Genomic DNA, 21,340 nt, shown 5'->3' with positions numbered 1-21,340 from the left:
GACACAACGTGTAGGCAGGCTGACCAGAGGAGAGGCCATACTGGACATGGTACGAGGCAATGAACCTGATCGGGTGACAGGAGATCAATCTAGAAAAAAGTATGAAGTGATACACTTTGGAAAGTCAAACTTGAAGGGAGAATACAGAATACAGTTAATGGCAGGACTGTTAGCAGTGTGATGGAAACCAAGGGCTCTTGGGTTCACGTCTTTAAATTTCTCAAAAGTTGCCTCACAGGTTGACAGGGTAGTTAAGAAGGCAAATGGTGTGTTGGCCTTCAATAGTCAGGGCATCGAGTTCAAGAACCATGAGGTAAATGGTGCAGCTCTATAAAACTCTGGTTGGATCACGCTTGGGAATACTGCATTCAAATCTAGTCCACTCATTAAAGGAAGGATATAGAAGCTTTAGAGAGTGTGCAGAGATTAACCAAGATGCTGCCTGGATTAGAGAGCACGTTCTATTAGGATAGGTTGAGTGATCTAGTGTTGTTTCTTTGGAGCAAAGGATGATGAGAGATGACTTGATAGAGGTGTACAAGATGATAAGCGACAAAGATGCACTGGACGACCAGAGACATTTTTCCTCAGGGTGGAAGTGGCTAATGAAGGGACATAATTTTAATGTGATTGAAGGAAAGAAAGGGGGATGTCACCGGTGAGGTTTAAACAAAAAAGTGGTGGGTGCATGGAGCTGTCAGGGGTGGTGGGTGGTTGTAAAGACAAATATATTAGGTTCATTTAAGAGACCCTTGGGCACATAGATGAAATATAAAATGGAGGACTATGCAGAAGTGAAGGGCAAAATTGACCTTGGAGTAGGTTAAAAGTTTGGCACTAAATCATGGGCAAGAGTGCCTGTACTGTACTGTTCTATGTAAAAGCAGGAACTGAAAACAAGGAAGTATTTGGAAAGAGAAGTATGTGCTGCTCTTGGCATGTGCTGGCTAAATTTAAGACACCAATGGACTGAAATTTTAAAAGAACTTTAAAAGGTTCTGCACATGGAACCTACACTAGTTTGGTGCAAGATTCCCTTTCAGTAAAATTAAATTGTGTACAACAACCAAAGCACTAAACACAATGGACCAGAATTACGGGAAGATGAGAAAATATCTGCCATGAAGGCATTTCCTTCTGCCATTCCAAATAGTAGTCATGTACAAATGAGTGACCAGGCTGGGTTTAGGTTAAGAGGCCCAAGGAATTTTGAGGTATTGAGTGAGTCTTCTCATCAATACTTTAGTACACCATTTAAACAATCACAGTCTAGGTTCAAAAAAGTACGTGAACCTCTGGGGAGATGCCTTCTACAAAAGATACTGGATTCAGGTGTTCCTCTCAATAAGATGAGATTGGAGGTGTGGGTGGTAGAGGTGCCCTGCCCTATAAAGACAGACGAAGTCGGGTTACTGACCAAGCTTGCACTTCTCAAGAAAGATCTGTTTAGGTACACCATGCCTCGGTCAAAACAACTTTCAAAGGACCTTAGAAGAACTGTAGAGATGCATGAAGCTGGAAAAGGCTACAAAAGCATTTCTAAAGACCTGAGCATTCATCAGTCCACAGTAAGAGAAATTGTCTACGGAGGAAATTCAGAACCATTGCTACTCTCCCTATGAGTGGGCGTCCTGCAAAGATCACACCAAGAGCACAATATGCAATGCTGAAGGAGGTGAAAAAGAACCCAAGAGTAACAGCAAAAGACCTGCAGAAATCTCTAGAACTTGCTAAAGTTGCTGTTTACGTATCCACAAGGAAAACACTGAACAAGAATGGTGTTCATGGAAGGACGTCACTACTCTCCGAAAAAAGAAAAACAATTGCTGTACATGTCAAGTTTACAAAAAGAGCACCTGGATGTTGCACAATGCTTCTGGGACAATGCCCTGTGAACAGATGAGACAAAAGTTGAACTTTTTGGCAGAAGTGCATACCACGACGTTTGGAAGGAAAAGGGCATTGCACAGCAACACCTGATCCCAACTGTGAAGCATGGTGGAAGGAGCATCATTGCTTGGGGCTGCTTTGCTGCCTCAGAGTCTGGACAGCTTGCAAGCATTGAAGAACAATGAATTCAAAATTGTATCAAGATATTTTATAGGAGAATGTCAGGGTCACGGTCTGTCACCAGAAGCTTAATAGAAGTCAGATAATGCAACAAGACAATGATCCGAAACACAAGAGTAAATCAACAACAGAATGGTTTAAAAAGAAGAAAATTGGTGTCTTGGACTGGCTAAGTCAGCGTCCAGACTTTAATCAATTGAGATGCCGTGGCATGACCTGCAGAGGGCTGTTCATGCCAAATATGAGCACGCCAGAGTCACAGTGTTCCTTACAGAAAGTAGGAAAGGGTTGTGAGGGGAAAGATGTGACTGCTGACAGGATCACGTAGCTGACGAAAATTACAAAAAGACGGAATAGCCTTTTTTTTTTTACTTCTTCCAGAGATATTAGTAAAGTAAATTAATGCAGTAGACAAGTTTCAAAAAATCTATTTGGACGAGTGGCTTAATCAATACACGCCAATGTGGGGAAAGTACAGCACAAATATAGCATTTTTAAATGTAGCCCCCCGGCCACTCTCAGGGTCGCTCGGCTCGCTGTCGTCTAGGGAAACAGCCTCGGCCCCGCCAAACTGGGTAATTCGTTTGTGTGGATGCTGTGTGAGGTACCCCACCCCGCCCAAATAACAGACAATACACCACATGCAATTAAATGATTTACAGTTTATAGATATTACTAATTCTATGACATTAATATGCATTTCATACAGAGAGGAAAGTAATGGGAAAAAAAAAGGCGCCAACACTTATCAAAGTTCAATCTCTTCGTGCACAAAAACCGTTGGAGCTCAAGGACCTTCTTCTTCACCCTGCGACCCCCTCGGACCACCTCGACCGGCCGCCTGGGACCAACAACTGTGGTCGACCAGACGCTCCACACGAGTCCGTCTCCTCGCCGAACGTCCCGCTCGGGGTCCGACCCCATTAGCGGACTCACAGCACCTGGTCCATCCTCTGTCTCGCTCTCCCGCCTTCTGCCCCCAAACCCCCTCGCAAACAGTATCTTCAAATACACCAAAACCATAACAACTATCCCAATTGGTTAATAGCACCTTCTTATCACCCTCTAAACCACAATAAGCTGCTAGCGCAAACTTTCTCAGCGTTAAAGCACAACAAAGCCGCATTCCCCAGATTAACATAACAAAAACGCTATTTTAATTAGCCTCCGCAGTAACATAAAAGTCGAAACCCCCTTACACCCTCCCCCCACCAAGTCATGTCCTCATGACTTCTAAATAACTCGCCACCCAGTCCTACAGACACACAACACACACGTACACAGATACACACAGTGACAGTGCTCCCCAAACAGTGGACCTTACTCCCGTCCCACGGGCACTAAATAGGTCAACCTATCTGGGAGCTTCTTAACCCTCTGAGACCTCCGTACCCCCTCACCTAAACCCAAAAGGCTCAGACACTACTAGGGATACCTCGGGCCTGCTTGCCAACTCCTCTCTCACTCAGGCCACCACTACAGCTCGGAGCCCCCTGTCCCGTGTCCGGGACCCCGCCTCTCCTCCTCCTTGATCCTGCCGTAACTCAGACTGCCCACAGCTAGCCCTCCCCACTACACCTGACTCAGTGGGAGAAGGGCCAAAGGTCTCTTCCTCAATCACGGGGAAGTTAGCGAAAGGCAGCATGTTCCACATGTGCAGCACATCATCCTTCGAATCCGTATCCTTCCTCATTCCCTCGATTGATAGCTGCTGGTTAAGTTTCTCCAAACTGAAACATTTAGCCGGGGCTACCTCTTCAGCCTCCTGCAGTCGAGACGTCAGCTTCTTCGGGGACTCCTTCAACTCTCGCCACAGCCTCAGCAGTTCTGACTCAGGGTTCCTGGCCATCTCAATCTGGGACGCAGTTACCCCACCAGCTTCTTCCTCCCTGACCTGAAAAGCAGCAGTTAAAGGATGTTCAGCCTCCGGTTGTTTCTTCCTGAGGGCGTCTTCCAGGTCAACTTTCAGTTTTTCCACTTCATTTAAACTCGCAATAGTCATCTTCAGGTTCCTTTCAAGCGTCCGCCTCCCTTTTCTGAGATCTGTCCTCCATTTCTTTACCTCCTCGGGAGTGTAGTCAAACTCCCCTCCCTGGGCTCTCGGTTTTCTGTTCACCTTAGTCAGAACACTTCCTTGATCTTCCCCAACTTGTAAATCTTCCAATCTGTTCTGAATGGACGTCTTGAGTTTCCGCTGATCCCTTCGAAGGTGGGTCATTGTTTCTTCTCGCTGGATTAATTCGTCAGTATATGACTGCAGTGCGGTGCAAATCCCCTCTCTTCCCTGTGTCTCATTCAGATTGACGACCTGGGTTTCCATCCCCCAGTCCACCACCGTCTGTCCCAACACCAGGAAGTTCAACTTGTATGCCGGGTCATTTTTCTCACATTGCACCAAACTCCTCTGGCCAAAAACTCCTCCACATTTGACACTTCGCTTCGGTCGCCCGGGCTCAGCCACTCGCCTCGCCTCATAGTCCCCCCAGGTAAATCCAAGCTCTAGGCAGTCATCCACATACGTCAAAACTCCACACACCTTCACTTCCCCCACGGTTTTCCTCATGCCCCGCGGGAAGGATGCAGGGGCTCCGGATATGCCCTTGGGCATCTTTTCGGATCGGAAGAATCCTAGGGAACTAGTAACGGCCGTCTTTGGCTCAATAGCTGCACTCCTCGGGATCTGGCAACATCCCTCCTCAGATGCAGCACATTAAACCACATCACATAATCCACACACACGCTGCCTTCATCTTCCATGCCGCCAGGGTCCAGTTGCCGCGACCTCTCTCTCACTGAGGTGTCTTCAGCGGTCAACTCCCCTCCCTCGTGGTGGTTCGGAGCATCTACTAAGAGGGTCTCACCCTCAGCTACTTTCCCCAAGCCGTACCACCGCTGGGTCTCGTTTAAATTCGGTACTGGCTCAAGGCTGCTACACACGTCCTCAGAAGCAACTCGACACGCTGGGTGCCCAGACAATGCCCCCATGAACTCCAGGGTCACTAACCAATCATCGTCTTCTGGATAACTACTGCCACTAGTACCCAAAGTCTCCCGTGCCCTTGCAGTTGTCAAGGGTAAATGCTTCAGACACCGGTTGTAAAACGAACTGTCCAACAACTCGACCTCTGCCCCGGGGCGAAGGATGGCTTTAGAATCGCTTCCCTCTATCCATAACGTCACCCTGGGGCGTGGTCCCTCTAAGCCTTCAGGAATAGGGTCTTTTCCTTGCGGAAGTTCAGTGGTACATTGCTAGGAACGTGCTTCCCCAGAGACCCCAAGCCGTTCCCCCACTGGGCCTCCACTAAGTTTCCCGACACCTCTCTGATCAGCTGAACAACTGATCCCCTGAAATGATCCCACTGCCACTACAAGCAATTTAGCCGCCCTCCTCGCCAGAGAAGGCACACTGAAAACTTTCCCCCCCTCTTTCAAATAACTGACAGCTGTCACTACGGTGTAAGTGAACCTGACAGCTCTAACACCGTCACCAGCCCGCCAACTCAAACTTTCAACCAATCCCTGTCGCTCTTCCTCAACCAAGCACTGCCACTCATCTAACAACTGAGAGATCTGCTCCGCCCACGTCTCGCACGTCTCCGCCCCTCCTGGGGTGGACACTATCCCAAACGCCAGGCGGAGCCTGTCAGAGCTGGAACATTTATTCGCAGACTCTACCTCCAAATCAGACCACTCTTTCCTCTCTCTCCCAACTGCATGAACAGCCCCGAGTGCCACCTCTAACTCGTCAATACCAGTCTGAACTCGAACAAAGACCGCACCCACAACACATACAGCAATCAACAGCAAATAACCCACAGAGACACACATTACAGATTTAAACAGGGCACCCACACAGCATACCAACAGACTCAAGCATCCCGGACAAAGCCCCCACAATGTAGCCCCCCTGGCCACCCTCAGGGTTGCTCGGCTCGCTGTCGTCTAGGGAAACAGCCTCGGCCCCGCCAAACTGGGTAATTCGTTTGTGTGGATGCTGTGTGAGGTATCCCACCCCGCCCAAATAACAGACAATACACCAGATGCAATTAAATGATTTACAGTTTATAGATATTACTAATTCTATGACATTAATATGCATTTCATACAGAGAGGAAAGTAATGGGAAAAAAAAGGCGCCAACACTTATTAAAGTTCAATCTCTTCGTGCACAAAAACCGTTAGAGCTCAAGGAACTTCTTCTTCACCCTGCGACCCCCTCGGACCACCTCGACCGGCCGCCTGGGACCAACAACTGTGGTCGACCAGACGCTCCACACGAGTCTGTCTCCTCGCCGAACGTCCCGCTCGGGGTCCGACCCCGTTAGCGGACTCACAGCACCTGGTTCATCCTCTGTCTCGCTCTCCCGCCTTCTGCCCCCAAACCCCCTCGCAAACAGTATCTTCAAATACACCAAAACCATAACAACTATCCCAATTGGTTAATAGCACCCTCTTATCACCCTCTAAACCATAATAAGCTGCTAGCGCAAACTTTCTCAGCGTTAAAGCACAACAAAGCCGCATTCCCCAGATTAACATAACAAAAACGCCATTTTAATTAGCCTTCGCAGTAACATAAAAGTCGAAACCCCCTTACATAAATCAACATGGAGCACGAGATGATTTGGACAAATATGGTTACCATGACACCATGAACCTTTTCTACACAATGAAAGCATAAAGGTAGATGTATGCTGCAGGCAGAACAATAAGCTATATAAACCGCTACAGTGAAAGCACAAAAGAACAAAACATTTCTTTGACAAGGGTGGTGAATCTTACAATAAATTTTTAGTTTTCAGATAAGCCAAGTGTAAACAATTCTCTGAAAAGGTAAGGTCTGAATTTGTTGGCAGCTGAATTAATGGAACCTTTTCCTATTGAAATTACAGTACAAAAAGCTATTCCTCTCACTGCATTGCCTTGATTACAACAGGCAGTACATTTTAAAGTGAGCCTGAAACAAGATTTCAATTCACCTACAATAGGAGCAGAGCAGAGGAAAAAAAAACAAAGAGGTACAATGGATCTACATGCAAAGTATTTTAATAAAATTATTTTATGTTCACCTGCAATTCAAAAATTATGTGTATATATATATATATATATATATATATATACATACATACACACACACAAACATATATATATTCCAAGTGAAAAAAACATTTATCTTTAAATGTAAATGTTATGCTGCAGCTGAAAATAAATCAAGCCCTTCTGGATTCCTCTTAACCACCTTCCCCAATCTTGCAAATAACCACCATTACAATAGACCTTTAATATATGCTTTTTTTAAATTAATAATGAAAAGAATCAATTCTGCTTTAACAATATGAACTTAATTATGATTATTGTGTGGGATAAGCTTGCATCAAATGCCAGCAAAATACTTTTAAGGAAAATTATGAAAATGAAACATTTAAAAAGAAATGGCACTTGTCTGGACAGTTGTATTTATACCTTAAGTGCAAAATTACTTACAGTATTGTGTTTAGCATTATCACTGAAAACAGGTACCCAACAGAAAAAAAATAAATCAGAAAATTGGCCAAAATCCATTGTGGACACAGCATCAGAGTAATTTGTACTCAGAAACAAGGGCAAATAAAAAACTTAACATGATTTTGTACAAGAGCTTAGTCAACATCGATCAGAGGAGGCATTCCTTAATGCAACACTGCAACATTATGAACTCTTTCTTCCATGGAAAGTACAAAGGCTGAAAAGAAGGAGAGAAACAGCTCCCATATACACTCAAAACTACATTACTTGTCAATGAAATCCATAATAAAAGGGAGGTCCTGTGTGTCAGGAGGGGTAGTTATAATGAGGACAGGAGACTCAAAGGGCCAGAATTAGAGGAAAATGTCAGAAAGTGGTTATAGTAGTCTCTTTTACTAGCAAGAACCCCTGCAAAAGAGAGCAATGCAAGAAATATAGCCATTTGCTCACAAGTGCACATAGGCTTACATCCAAGGAGTAGAGACTATCCCCTTCCAATAAAAGAAAAAAATATTTTAAGGTCTGAGATGCCACCAATGAACAAATATAGAAGCAAGCCAGTACAGTATTTGAAGTAGGTATTATTTATTCATTTATTTCTTTGTGTGATGTCAGTGAAGGTACATTTGCAAAACAGAATGTGAGAAATGTCAGTCATCTTGACTCCTCTCCTCCTTCCACCTGTTTACTAGTTTGTAATATTGATGGTAACAATCAGTTATAGGTAAAAGTGAATATCATGTGGTTAGCACCTAAAAACAGGTGATTTGCTATAATCTAAAGACCAATCTGAAGACTGTCCGTTCATCTCTTCCTACCAATACCCCTCCTGGCACTTATCCTTGCAAGCAACAGAAATGCCACACTTGACCATTCACCTGCATTCAGAGCTTCAAGAAGTCCTTCCAAGCTGAGGCAACATTTCACCTATGAATCTGTTGGGGTATCTATTGTATCCAGTGCTCCCAAAGAGGTGTTCTCTACATTGGTCAGACCAGACATAGACTGGAGGACTGTGCTGTCAATCACCTCCATTCCATCCACCAAAAGCAGAATTTCCCATTGGCCAACCATTTTAATTCCTATCCCCATTCTGACATGTTGGACCACAGCCTTCTCTTTTGATAAGATGAGGCCATGCTCAGGGTGGAGGAGCAACACCTCAAATTCCACCTAGGTGGCCTCTAACCTGATGTTATGAACATTGATTTCTCCTTCTGGTAATTTTTCCCCCTCCCCCTCCATACCTCTTCTCACCTGCACATCACCTCCTTTTGGTGTCCCTCCTTCTCCATTTTCTCCTATGATTTATTTTCTTATCAGATTCCTTTTCTCCAACCATTTATCTTTCCCACCCACCTGGCTTCACCAATCACCCTCTAGCTAATCCTGCTTCCCCTCCTCCCATCTTTTAATTCTAGCATCTTTCCCCCTCCCTTTCCAGTCCTGAAGAAGGGTCTCAGCCCGAAACATCAACTGTTTATTCATTTCTATAGATGCTGCCTGACCTGCCGAGTTCCTCCAGCATTTTGGCTGTGCTGATCTAAAGACCATTATTTGCTATTTAAGACTTTTTTTAAAAATAACAAAACAATGGAATTGTCTAAAGTTAGTTTTTCGACTCACAAATATGGAACAGGAATCACTGCATGCAACTCTATCACTTATTTTACCTTTGTCTGAAAACTCAACTGGATGTTCCGTTTCTGATCCGGAGGAGCGAGTCTGTCGCAGAGGGTATTTCTTCGGTGTAACTGGAGTTGTCTGCTGTTGGCTACGTGTCACCCTTCTTGTCGCGTAAGCAGGTTCATCTGAGGTATATGATGGTATCTGGCGTACCGGACTGGAATCTGTTAGGGGTTTGAGATTTATTTTTAAAAAAAAATTTTAATCGATATTTTAGACTTACATTTCCAATAAAATACAACCAGCCCTTATAAACTAAATAAACTGAAATAGCTGATAAGTGTTTTACTTATCACAATAGAGTGATCTGAGAGTTTTTAAAAAATCTACCAATTTTAAGCAAAAAACTGAACGAACTCAGTTCAATGGATTACACTACCGCCCCATAATCGACCAGTTTCAAAAGAAGTTCAAAGTACCTTGGCTACTGAACTTATGCGAATTAGAACACTGAAGAGTGCTTATTTCTTCCCATTTAATCTAGCAAACAGTTGCCATGCTATACATTACTTTGAAATCCAGATTACTGCCACAAGATTTGAGGACATCTCTGGAAATCAAACGATTTTATGCAACCACAAGCATTTGTTTCTTGTTATTATAACATGTTACAGTAGTATAACATAGGTTTATCTTTTTATTTTAAAAAGTGACTAAATAATTCAAAGCATTTGTAAACAATCGGTTCTCAAACTATTAGTACAGTATCCCAATGCCTCAATTTTGAAAATCTGCTTTCCCCAAAGATAGCCACTTTTCACTCTCTTCGCAGATAATGATAACATCCACAAATGTATTCTTTTTGCCCCAGTTCAAAATCTTCCATCACTCTTAACATACACTCAGTGACCACTTTATTAGGTACACCTGCTCATTAATGCAAATATCTAATCAGCCAATTATGTGACAGCAACTCAATGCATACAGGCATGGTCAAAAGATTCATTTGTTGTTCAGACCCAACATCAGAATGAAGAAATGTGATCTATGTGACTTTGACCATGGAATGACTGTTAGCACCAGACGGAGTGGTTTGAGTATCTCAGAAACTGCTGGTCTCCTGCGATTTTCATGCACAACAGTCTCTGGAGTTTACAAAGTGAAAAAGAAAAAAAAACATCCTTTGAGGAACAGTTCTGTGCGAGACACTGCCTTGTTAATGAGAGAGATCAGAGAATGGCCAGGCTGGTTCAAGCTGACAGGAAGATGACAGTAACTCAAGTAACCATGCATTACAATGGTAGTGTGCAGGAAGTACCTAATAAAGTAGCCACTCAGTGTACACAGACAGCCAAAAGGTATGAAAAATAAATGAACAACTTTAGTGTCACTGTCAAGAATTTACAGAGCAAAACTATGCCAACTCATGCTGATGATTAAGAGTAGTTAAATGATTTTATAGAATCTTTTTTCTCTCAGCATTGATTAAGGCGTCCAAAGGGCTTGTTTCTGTGCTGTAGTGCTCTATGACTCATCTTCCCATTAAATAACACGAGCTGTTGTTTTAGGGGAACTAGACAATCTAAATACTGCATCAAAACCACATAGCATATGGAAATGCAAAAGATACATAATACAAACAAAAGCTTAAGATACCATGACCTCATTACTGTGGAAAGGAGGGCAAATGGTACAAGCATGAAATTAAAAGAATTAGTACAGGAAAAAGTGCATGAAAAATTACTGGCAAGTAAAATCAAGAAACGCAGTTATTTTATAAATGGATTAAGGCAGAAGGATAGCAGTTGCTTGCCAACACTGTAAATAGGATTGATGACAGTCCAAAACAGGACACACCCAGCAGTTTACTAAACTGGTGGAATTACTTGAGAGCTATCTAGTTATGTGCAAAAAAACAGTCTGACATTTAAAAAAATTTATAAACATTAGGACTGAAGATGATAACTCAGAGAAGCACTTAAGAAAAAAAATTAAGAACTGACCATCATTTTGCAAACATTGACTATAAACTAACAGTCATAGAAAGATGTATATAAAATTGTGAGTGACTAAGATAGGGTAGTTAGTCTTTTCTCCCCCCCCCCCCCCCCGGGTGAAAATGCCAAATACCAGAAGTCATCGGTTAAAGCGAGAGGGGTTAAAACTAAAGGAGATTTGCAGGGCAAGTTTTTTTTTTCTCCCAGATGGAGAGTTCAAGTGCCAGGAACACATTGCCAAGGGATATGGTGGAGGAAACAAATACAATATCAAAATACAAAAGGCATTCAGACAGGCACAGGAACAGACAGGAAATGGAGGGATATAGAGAGAACATGCACAGGCAAATGTGCCGTTTAAATTGGTGTCACGTCAGCACAGATGTAGTAAGTCCAAGGGCCTATTCCTGTGTTGCACTTCTGTGTTCTATGACACAGTATGGAAACACACCTTCAGCCCAACTAGACCACACCAACCATCCATTTACAACCAATCCAAAATTAATTTGTTTATTCTCTCTAGATCTGTTCAAAATGGCGCCAGTAGCCAATGCGACTACTGGTGATGTCCTGCAGAAAATTCACAAAACTGCTACTACTTCTTCTCAAATATACATCTACTACTGATCTGTGTGCAACTGGAGCCCATAATTTACATTCTAATAATGTCTTTTTGAGCTGACGAAGCGATCTGGCGCTTTTGCTGTCTCCGAGGGAATTTAGTGTGGTTGAGAACGGAGTTTGCGGCCTAATAGCGGAGCACGAACCCACGATCAGCTCCATTACTCACCAATCTCACAATTAAAGCGTCAAGCAAGGTTAAAATCAATGAGGACGAGTGCGGAAGGCAAGCAGGTGTTCAGTGCCATCTGCCTGCATCTGACCAGTCTCCCTCTCCCTCACTGCTGCTGGAGGAAGGTGCAGGAGTCTTGGGTCTTGGGCAAGGTTTGATCGACACAGTTTGTTATATGCATTTCTGGTTGCACCTTTTTTATTGCTACTTTGCGCAATTTTGATCAGGGCACTTCGACGCGGACTGGCTCTGCGGCCTGCAGTCAACAAATGACACGGCGCTAAATTGAACTACACTGGACATTCCCAGACTGCTTCAAGGACTTTGCAGTTTGATATTAAATATATTGTGTGCTATTTGCTTGTTTTTCTTTGCCATTTGCGCAATTTGTTCTTTTTTTGCGCATCGGGTGTTTGATGTTCCACATTGTGTTTCGTGGTTGCCTGCAGAGGACACATCTCAGTGTTGTATACTGCATACATACTTTGATAATAAATGTACTTTGACTTTGATTCCCATCAACTCTCTCCAGATTCTACCACTACGTACATAATGTACAGCAGTCAATCACTCTACCAACTAACACATCTTTAAGACATGGGGGTGAAGCCACCAAAAGAAACAAATGCAAACTGGAGACAGCAGCTAAAATCTGGACTGAATCTGTATCTAGCGCTGAGGCAGCAACCCTACTAGCTGCATCACTTTTCCAACCAATATGTACATGGCTGGAGAATTGGAAAACGATTATCAGCATACCATTGTTTAAAAGGAACGAATGAAGTTGACTGAACCATTACAGTTTTGTCAGCCTAACACAGGCAAGAGGAAAATTCCTGAAAGTAGTTCTGAGAGACAATACATGCAATTGCACAAGGTCGGGAGATATTTGTTATCCCAAACAAATGGAGCTAGTCAGGGCAAGAATAGATGAAGGTACAGATGAACGAGTGGTTGAGGAAGTGTTTCAGATTTCTAGATCATTGGGATCTCTTCTGGGGAAGGTATGACCTATAGGAAAAGAATAGGTTGAACCTGAATCTGAGGGGGTCCAATACCCTTGCCAGCAGATTTGCTAGAGCTCTTGGGAGGATTTAAACTAAGTTGGTAAGGGGATGCGAACGGGAGTGACAGGGCTGAGGATGGGGCAGCTGGTATACAATTCAATACAGTGTGTATTGAAACCCGAGGATGAACAAGCAGATGATATGGCAAAACTGCAGTTAGTGGGATGAGATGAAGTGTAACATGAGGGCAAAAACACAAAATAGGTGACGAATACAGGACTGAAGGTGTGATATTTGAATGTATGCAATATATGGAATAAGGTAGATGATCTTGTAGCACAGTTAGAGATTGACAGATATGACGTTGTGAGCATCACCAAGATGTGGCTGAAAGAAGATCACAGTTGGGAGTTTAACATCCAAGGATGCACCTTGTATCAAAAAGACAGGCAGGTGGGCAGAGGGGGTGGGGAGGCTGCTGGTTAAAGATGAAATCAAATCCTTAGAAATAGGTGACAAAGAATCAGAGGATGTAGAACCCTTGCGGGCAAGAGTTAAGAAACTGCAAGGGTAAAAAAAGACCCTGATGGGAGTTATATATAGGGCTCCGAACAGTATCCAGGATGTAGGATACAAATTACTATGGGAGATAGAAAAGGCATGTAAAAAAGGCAATGTTACAATAGTTTCTGGGGGGGGGGGGGGGTTGGATTTCAAGATGCAGGTAGATGGGAAAAATCAGGTTGGTACTGGATCCCATGACAAAAGAGGCAAGAATGGATACTGGACGACTGGAAAATAACACTGGAGAGGTAGTAATGGATGCAAAGAAATGACAGATGATCTTAAACATTCTGCATCAGTCTTCACTGTGGAAGACACTACCAGTATGCCAGAAATTCAAAAACATCAGGAGGCAGAAATGAGTGTTGTTGCTATTACTGAGGAGGAGGAGGAGGAGGAGGAGCTTGAGAAACTGAAAGGTCTGAAAGTAGATAGGTCACCTGGACCAAATGGACTGCACCTCAGGGTTCTGAAAGAGGTATCTGAAGAGATGCTAGAAACATTAATGATCCCTTAAGAATCACTGGATTCTGGAATGGTTCTGGAGGACTGGAAAATTGCAAATGTCATCCCACTCTTTAAGAAGGGAGGGAGGCAAAAGGAAGGAAATTATTGGCCAGTTAGCCTGACTTCAGTGGTTGGGAAGATGTTCGAGTCCATTGTTAATGATGAGATTTCAGGCTACTTGGAGCCACATGGTAAAATAGGCCAAAGTCAGCATGGCTCCCTTAAGGGGAAATCTTGCCTGACAAATCTGTTGGAATTCTTTGAGGAAATAACAAGCGGGATAGACAAAGGAGAGTCAGTGGATGTTTACTTGGATTTTTAGAAGGCCTTTGACAAAATGCCACACATGAAGCTGCCTGTCAAGATAAGAGCCCATGGCATAACAGGGAAGATACTAGCATGGAGAGCATTGGCTGATTGGCAGAAGGCAAAGAGCCAGAATAAAGGAGGCCTAGCAACACACACACACGCGCACACACACACAAAATGCTGGAGAAACTCAGCAAGCCAGGCAGCATCTATAGCAAAGAGTACAGTCGACATTTCCGGATGAGACCCTTTTTGTGTGTGTTGCTTGGATTTCCAGCATCTGCAGATTTTCTCTTGTTTGTGTTAAAGGGGGCCTATTCTGGTTGGCTGCCAGCTCTTCTCAGATTATATGTCAATGGTTTGGATGATGGACTTGATGGCTTTGTGGCCAAGTTTGTAGACGAGATAAAGATAGGTGGAGGAGCAGTTAGTGTGGAGGAAGCAGGAAGTCTGCAGACAGACTTAGACAGATTGGAAGAATTGGCAGATGAAATATAGTGTATGGATGTGTACAGTCATGCACTTGAGCAAAAGAAATGAAAGAGCTAAATGAGGAGAAACTCAAAGGGACTCGGGAATCACACAGGATTCTCTAAAGGTGAATTTGCAGGTTGTGTCAGTGGCAAGGAAGGCAAAAGCAACTTTAACATTCATTTCGAGAGGACTAGAATACAAGAGCAAGGACGTAATGCTGACGCTTTATAAGGCATTGGTCAGACCGCATGGAGTATTGTGAGCAGATTAGGGTCTCTTATCTAAGAAAGGATTTGTTGGAAAGGGTCCACAGAAGGTTTACGAGAATGATTCCAAGAATGAAAGTGTTAACGTATGAGGACCTGTACTTGTTGTGGAGTTTAGAAGAATGAGGGGGATCTCACTGATAGCTATCAAATATTGTAATATCTAGGCAAGAGTGGATGTGAACAGGACGCTTCCTATAGTGGGTGAGTCTAGCACCAGAAGGCACAGCCTCAGAATAGGACATCCCTTTAGAATAGAGATGAGAAGGAATTTCTTTAGCCAGAGGGTGGTGAATCCATGGAATAAATTGCCACAGACGGCTGTGGAGGCCAAGTCATTCAGTTTATTTAAAGCAGAGGTTGATAGGTTCTTGGTTAGTCAGGGCATCAAAGGTTATGGGGAGGAGGAGGAAAAATGGGGTTGAGAGGGATAATAAATCGCCATGATGGAATGGTGGAGCACACTCGACTGGCCAAGTAGCCTAATTCTGTTATGTCTTATGGTCTCATGTTTGCCAACAACTATATTATTTGAGATAACAATAGTAGCTGATAAGAGCAGTACATTTAAAGGAGCATACATTTGACATTGTTCCATTGTCAGAATGAAAAACTTGCAAACTGAATCTAAAATTAGTAATGGGTTGCAGTATGCTTGTAAAGGGGTAGATAATGGTAGGCAGCAGGTCTCATTATCCAGGGGAGATAGTGGACGAAACAAATACAATAGGTTGTCACAAATGAATATCAATGATTTATAGAAATATCAGAATCATAAGTAAAATTATAAATCATGCAGATGAAAAAAAAACCTATGAACTAGTTAGGTGAGCAAAAACATGGCAAGTTGAATTCAATTCCTGAGAACTGGAATGGGCCAATAGGAAGAATCTATCCTCCTTTGGTTAATAACTATGAACTACAGATTTGAAGCAGTTACAAGTAGGATTATAATGCAGTTGAAAAATAAATACTTTCAGGCAAAAGGCAGTTGAGGCATGGAAACTATTTTTTTGAAAAGATGCTGGAAGGAGAACCGAATATCTAAAGAGCATGGATGAGCATTTTTTAAACTTTGCCACAGACCAAGAATTAATAAAACTGATTACTCATTTTTGACCAGCAGGGAAATAGCAGCTATATATCTGGCCTTTCCCTCCGCTGTGAATTCACTCTTAATTTTCCCTCAATATCTTGCAGCAATACCTTGAGAACCCTGGCTATTCCGTAATGAAGACCTGGTTAATCTGGTAGACCTGCGTGGCTGTCCATCACTCTCAGAGCTATCTGTATGATCCAGATCAGCAGAAAAGTCTGAATCTTCTGTGCCGTCAGAGCTGCTACCCGCCTGACGCTGGAACAGAATACATAATAGATTAACTCTTAAAACCATCAACATACACTACTAAAATACATTTATACTCAAGAGTAATTGTTAACTGTTGAAAAGGTAAGAATTTGGCAGGTTAAATTAATATTGATTTTTAATGAAAATTTTGTGCAACGATAATGTTCAAGTCTTTTAACTTTGTTAACCCAAAGTACAATCCAGCACAAAATATTCAGATAAAATTTTCACCTCATTTTTAAATTGCCCATCAATTTAGCATCTTTTATCACTTTCCTACATAACTACTAGACATCATGACACTCTTCATAATTTGACACATATTGGCAAATCTGCTCAAAAAGCCCAAACGATGAAAAAACCCATGGTTTACTGTTGTAAAACAGGGATCACAGTATTGTGAGTTCACAGACAAGCTGTTCTAGTAGAAAATTAACTTCATTATATATTTAACCATTTAAACCTACATTCACTGTACATTTAGATCTTGATGTGTACATTAGAAGCAAATAGAACAACCTCTGTTTATTAGTACTTGTCCTCCATATGGTGAGAGCAACATTACATCCTGAAGAATCTCAACTGTTTATTCCCCTCTATAGATGCTGCTTGACCAGAGTTCCCTCAGCATTTTGTGTCATACTCATCACTAAATTTGCCTCATCTTCCGAACTTCTCCAGTTTTTGACAGTTGAACTCATCTGTTTCCTCCCAACAGCTTTCCTCTTAATCTAGTTCAATGCAATTGAACTCTATTTTTATCTGTTTAACTGTAAAATATCCATTAAGTGGAGCTCTCAACAGACCTATCTACGTCCATGTACACTGCTGGCATGATTTGTTACTTTTCCTACTGCACTGGCCAGACCATTCAGTCCATGCTGTGCCAGTCTTGATACTAATTGATACTAAATATCCTCCTCTTATGTATTTAAGAGTACAGTAACATGCCCTTCTGCCCAATGAGCCCACAATGCCCAATTACAGCCATGTAACAACTTAACCTACTAACCCATACATCTTCATTTCACACCCCTAATAATTCTATTTGAACTCCAAGCAGTTTCAGATATGCAATTATAAACATTTCAGGATAAATTCCATCTCAGTCCATGAAGAAATAACACTGCTCCATGAAGATTCCTTTCAAAACTCTGAAGATAAATTAGATCATTGCCCTGAATACCCATTACTTAACATCTCTAGGGCAACTACCGATGGATTGCAATTCCTTAAGGCAAACCCAACACCATTTGAAGCTACACATCCCATTCTGACCTTTTTCCTGAACACTCCTCCAACGCATTCCTGAAGCCCAAGTCCACAATGGAGGCTCTTGAGCTCCATAAACAATCCTTGAATCCCATGTGCCCTGATCTTACTTAAAAATAACTGCTACGTTGCTTGTATTGATCCAGCCCTCTATTCCCACATACCCTGGAAAAAGGCTGTTCACATATTCTGGAGCAAGCCTACCTCTGACAACTTACTTGCTAGTCTACTCAAATGCCTCCATTCTTCTGCCTTCAGCCCTCACCCCACCCCCTACTATAGAGATTCACTCCTGCATGATACGTTTTCCCCAATAAAGATTGAAAAAATCCTCCCACTTTTAGTAAGTACTTATCATATATTTTGCATAAATTTTAAAATGTCTTCATGAACTACCAAATACTATTAACAAAAGCTACTCCAGAAAAAGTTTGATATTATTTGTCATGTTAAGAAATTATCCACAAACTTTTGCAAACGTTTTTACATTAATTTTTAAAAGAGATCAATTTTAAAATAAAATAAGACATCTATGTTCTTGAATTGTTTTGCCATGAAGTTATAAGGGATGACCAATACTCTTAACAATATGCACATGCGCCGAGAGATACTGGCTGAATCCAATAATATCCAGACATAATGGCTCATTTTGGTTATAAATTTAAAACTGTACATCATTAGGTTTTATTTATTTATGGGATACAGCACAGAATAGGCCCTTCCAGACCTTCGAGCCACACTACCCAGCAACTCCCAATTTAAACCTAGCCTAATCACAGGATAATTTACAATGATGAATCAAACTGCGAACCAGTACATCTGTGGACCATGGGAGAAAACTGCAGCACCCAGAAAAAACCCACGCATTCCACAGGGAGGACGTATAAGCTCAAGACGGCGCTACAACAGAACTCTGAACTCTGACGCCTCTGAAGTGTCCATACTATTTAAAGGCATAGAACTTTAAATGATATCAGGAATGAAAAACGGGGAACCTACTACACCACAAAATATTTTCTTCTAGAATGCCTCAAATCAACTTGAGAATGTGGCCCAACTTTGAAATACTAACAAAAACAAAGATGAATCTCTTGCTTCTCTCGTGCCTGAGCCACATGTTCACTGTGCTAAATTATCAATAAGGGAACAGTTTTTACCTTTCAACCTAAAACGCTACTGGGCTGGGGAGGGGAAAATATGGCCAATGCAACACACAAAAAAAATGCTGGAGGAATTAAGCAAGTCAGGTAGCATCCATAGAAATGAATAAACAGGTACTTTTCAGGCTGAGGTCCTTCATCAGGACTAATGAAGAGTCTCTGCCTGAAATGTTGACTGTTTATTCTCTCCATGGATGCTGTCCGACTTACTGACTTCTTGCAGCATTTTGTGTGTTGCTCCAGACTTCCAGTATCTGCAGAATCTTGTGTTTAAAAAGGCCAAAACTCCTCTTTAACAGCTGTTATTGAAAGCCCATGTAAATGAACATTATAAAATCACTTGATCATTATCCATTCACAGTTAAATAGCCTAATTACAAAAGTGAGCCACAGAAACAAATAATGATTACAGCAGGCATCAAGAACCCAGCAGCACCATATCAAAAGGTCAGCAACAAGAATAATTCAATAAACAAATCAAAACAGAAAATTGAGATCAAAAATAACTTTGTCTCTAAAATTCTCAGATTACAGATGTTGTTAAATTAGCCATTCAATGCAGTGCCCCAATCTATAAAGCCAATAATAAAATGTTGAACTACTGCTCAGAATAGAGTATTAAGATGAAAATATAAAATGCACAGATCACAAAACAAGGGAAATAGTCCAGCTTCTTGACAAAATTAGAAAAGTGGAAGTCAGTTACTGGTGGTAGGGATAAGACACTGAAAAAAAAAAATGGAAAGCTTGGAATTATACTAAAGATAATTTGGCAATTGATAACAACAGTCTTTCACACTGAGCAACATATGAAACAGACTTCCACGGAAAGCACTGGAAAATGAAAATCTGACATCATTTAGATATAAACTGGATGCCAAAATTAACAGACTTCATAGTCCTTTTTGAGTTTCAAATTAATGTGGGTTAGACAGCCCCCTTCATCCTGAATTACTCTATAGTTTTGGTGACTGTAAGAGTATACTATATTTCCTATTTATCAATGAAGAGAATCCTTGGGTAGTGGAGGAGTTTCTCTATTCCACAAAATTATTCATTAACTATTATCCATAAAATGGTTGAGGTAGGTCCAAGTAAAAAGCAATAAAATTGGGTAATATTGGCACATAAGTTACCCTAATTAATTTCCAAAACAGTGTAATCAAGACCACAACTACCCCTACCTCCCACCCCCCCCCACCAAAATCAGTAAATGGTTTTGGTTCAGGTGGCAGGGTGGAGATGCATCTCTACTAAAGGAGGTATAAGGTGCTCTCCTCCCTCCACAAGCCTGCAGGTCACCCTTGGGGCAAAGTGTACCACCTGCTTAGCTTCCCAATCAGTGTCACGTGAGCTATGGGAGCTGGTAGTGGATGGTCGTATGAGCAGCTGGTGCATAACACAAGTCCTAATTATGCGACCATTGATGCACGGCAAACAATTTCTGAAGAGCATTTATAATGGCTGGGGTCACCCGTCTTGTAAAGACACTGCTCAGGAGGTGGCAATGGCAAACCACTACTGAAGAAAAACTTGCCAATAACAATCATGATCGTAGACCATGATCGCCCACAGCACATGACGATGATCCCAAAAATGCCTTTTATTAAAATTAGTCATCGCAAGCAACCCTGCATGCATACACTTTTAAACTAGCATGGATTAAAAAAAAGCAGTCTTTGCAGACGTGCACAAAATATTAAGCAAATTAGTTTTCCACCCACCAACCCAACAAATTGCTTTTTATTAAAGCTGACAGGTTTAACAATGTAGGGAGGGAAAATAACTACTAAGAATACACAAGAGATACAATCATGTATTCTTATGAGAAGAGTTCATGCTTTTTTAAAAATCATACAATACTATCACAATATACTGTTTCCTAACTAAAGATGTCACTCCGCAATAAGTGTTGAAACAATTGCCCACAATAAAATTACATACCTCTTCCTCAATTCATTTTAAATCAATCAAGGAAAAAATAAGTAAATGTATAAAATTGTTTTACTTATTCACTTTTCTTTAAGTAGTATGCATAAACTGTTCTTCTGTTAGGATGAAGTTGACCACAATTGAAATTACTAACTGAGACAGCTATTAACATTGTAAGGATTAATGCAGAATCTTATGGATCGGAGCATGAAATTAAATAAATGCACAATACTGTATATACATTTAAAGTTAAGTTCAAGGTTATCTATTATGAACTAAAACCAATAGTTCTGTAGTTGTATTTTAAAAGGACGAAAAGTTAAGAATGTCTGATAAACATCAAAGGTGATTGCAAGTTCAAAGTGATTTAGGGATTCATGTAAACAGCTTGCTAAGTTAATTGAGAGGAAACCAAAAATGACAACAATCTAAAGGGCAAAACAAAAAGTTGTACTTTTGCTACTGGACAATTCCTTTGTTCTGCATACAGTGAAGTAAACAAATTTTTAG

At 41.6% G+C, this 21,340-nt stretch overlaps 1 protein-coding gene across 5 annotated transcripts in view; it reads right to left on the bottom strand.

Annotated features, from left to right (window-relative positions):
* Positions 1-21,340, bottom strand: part of kat7b (K(lysine) acetyltransferase 7b) — an 87,851-nt gene that overhangs the window by 41,949 nt on the left and 24,562 nt on the right. For all 5 annotated transcript variants that reach the window (XM_072249575.1, XM_072249572.1, XM_072249576.1 and 2 more), the window contains 2 exons: positions 16,325-16,472; positions 9,249-9,425 (listed from right to left, as the gene is read on the bottom strand). In XM_072249575.1, the coding sequence (XP_072105676.1) occupies positions 9,249-9,425; positions 16,325-16,472 (325 nt within the window). The remainder of the gene's footprint in view (positions 1-9,248; positions 9,426-16,324; positions 16,473-21,340) is intronic.

This window comes from Mobula birostris, chromosome X, assembly GCF_030028105.1.
Source record: "Mobula birostris isolate sMobBir1 chromosome X, sMobBir1.hap1, whole genome shotgun sequence".
Taxonomy (NCBI): domain Eukaryota; kingdom Metazoa; phylum Chordata; class Chondrichthyes; order Myliobatiformes; family Myliobatidae; genus Mobula; species Mobula birostris.
The sequence above is the reverse complement of the archived record's forward strand: the minus strand, read 5'-3'. Positions and strand labels throughout refer to the sequence as shown.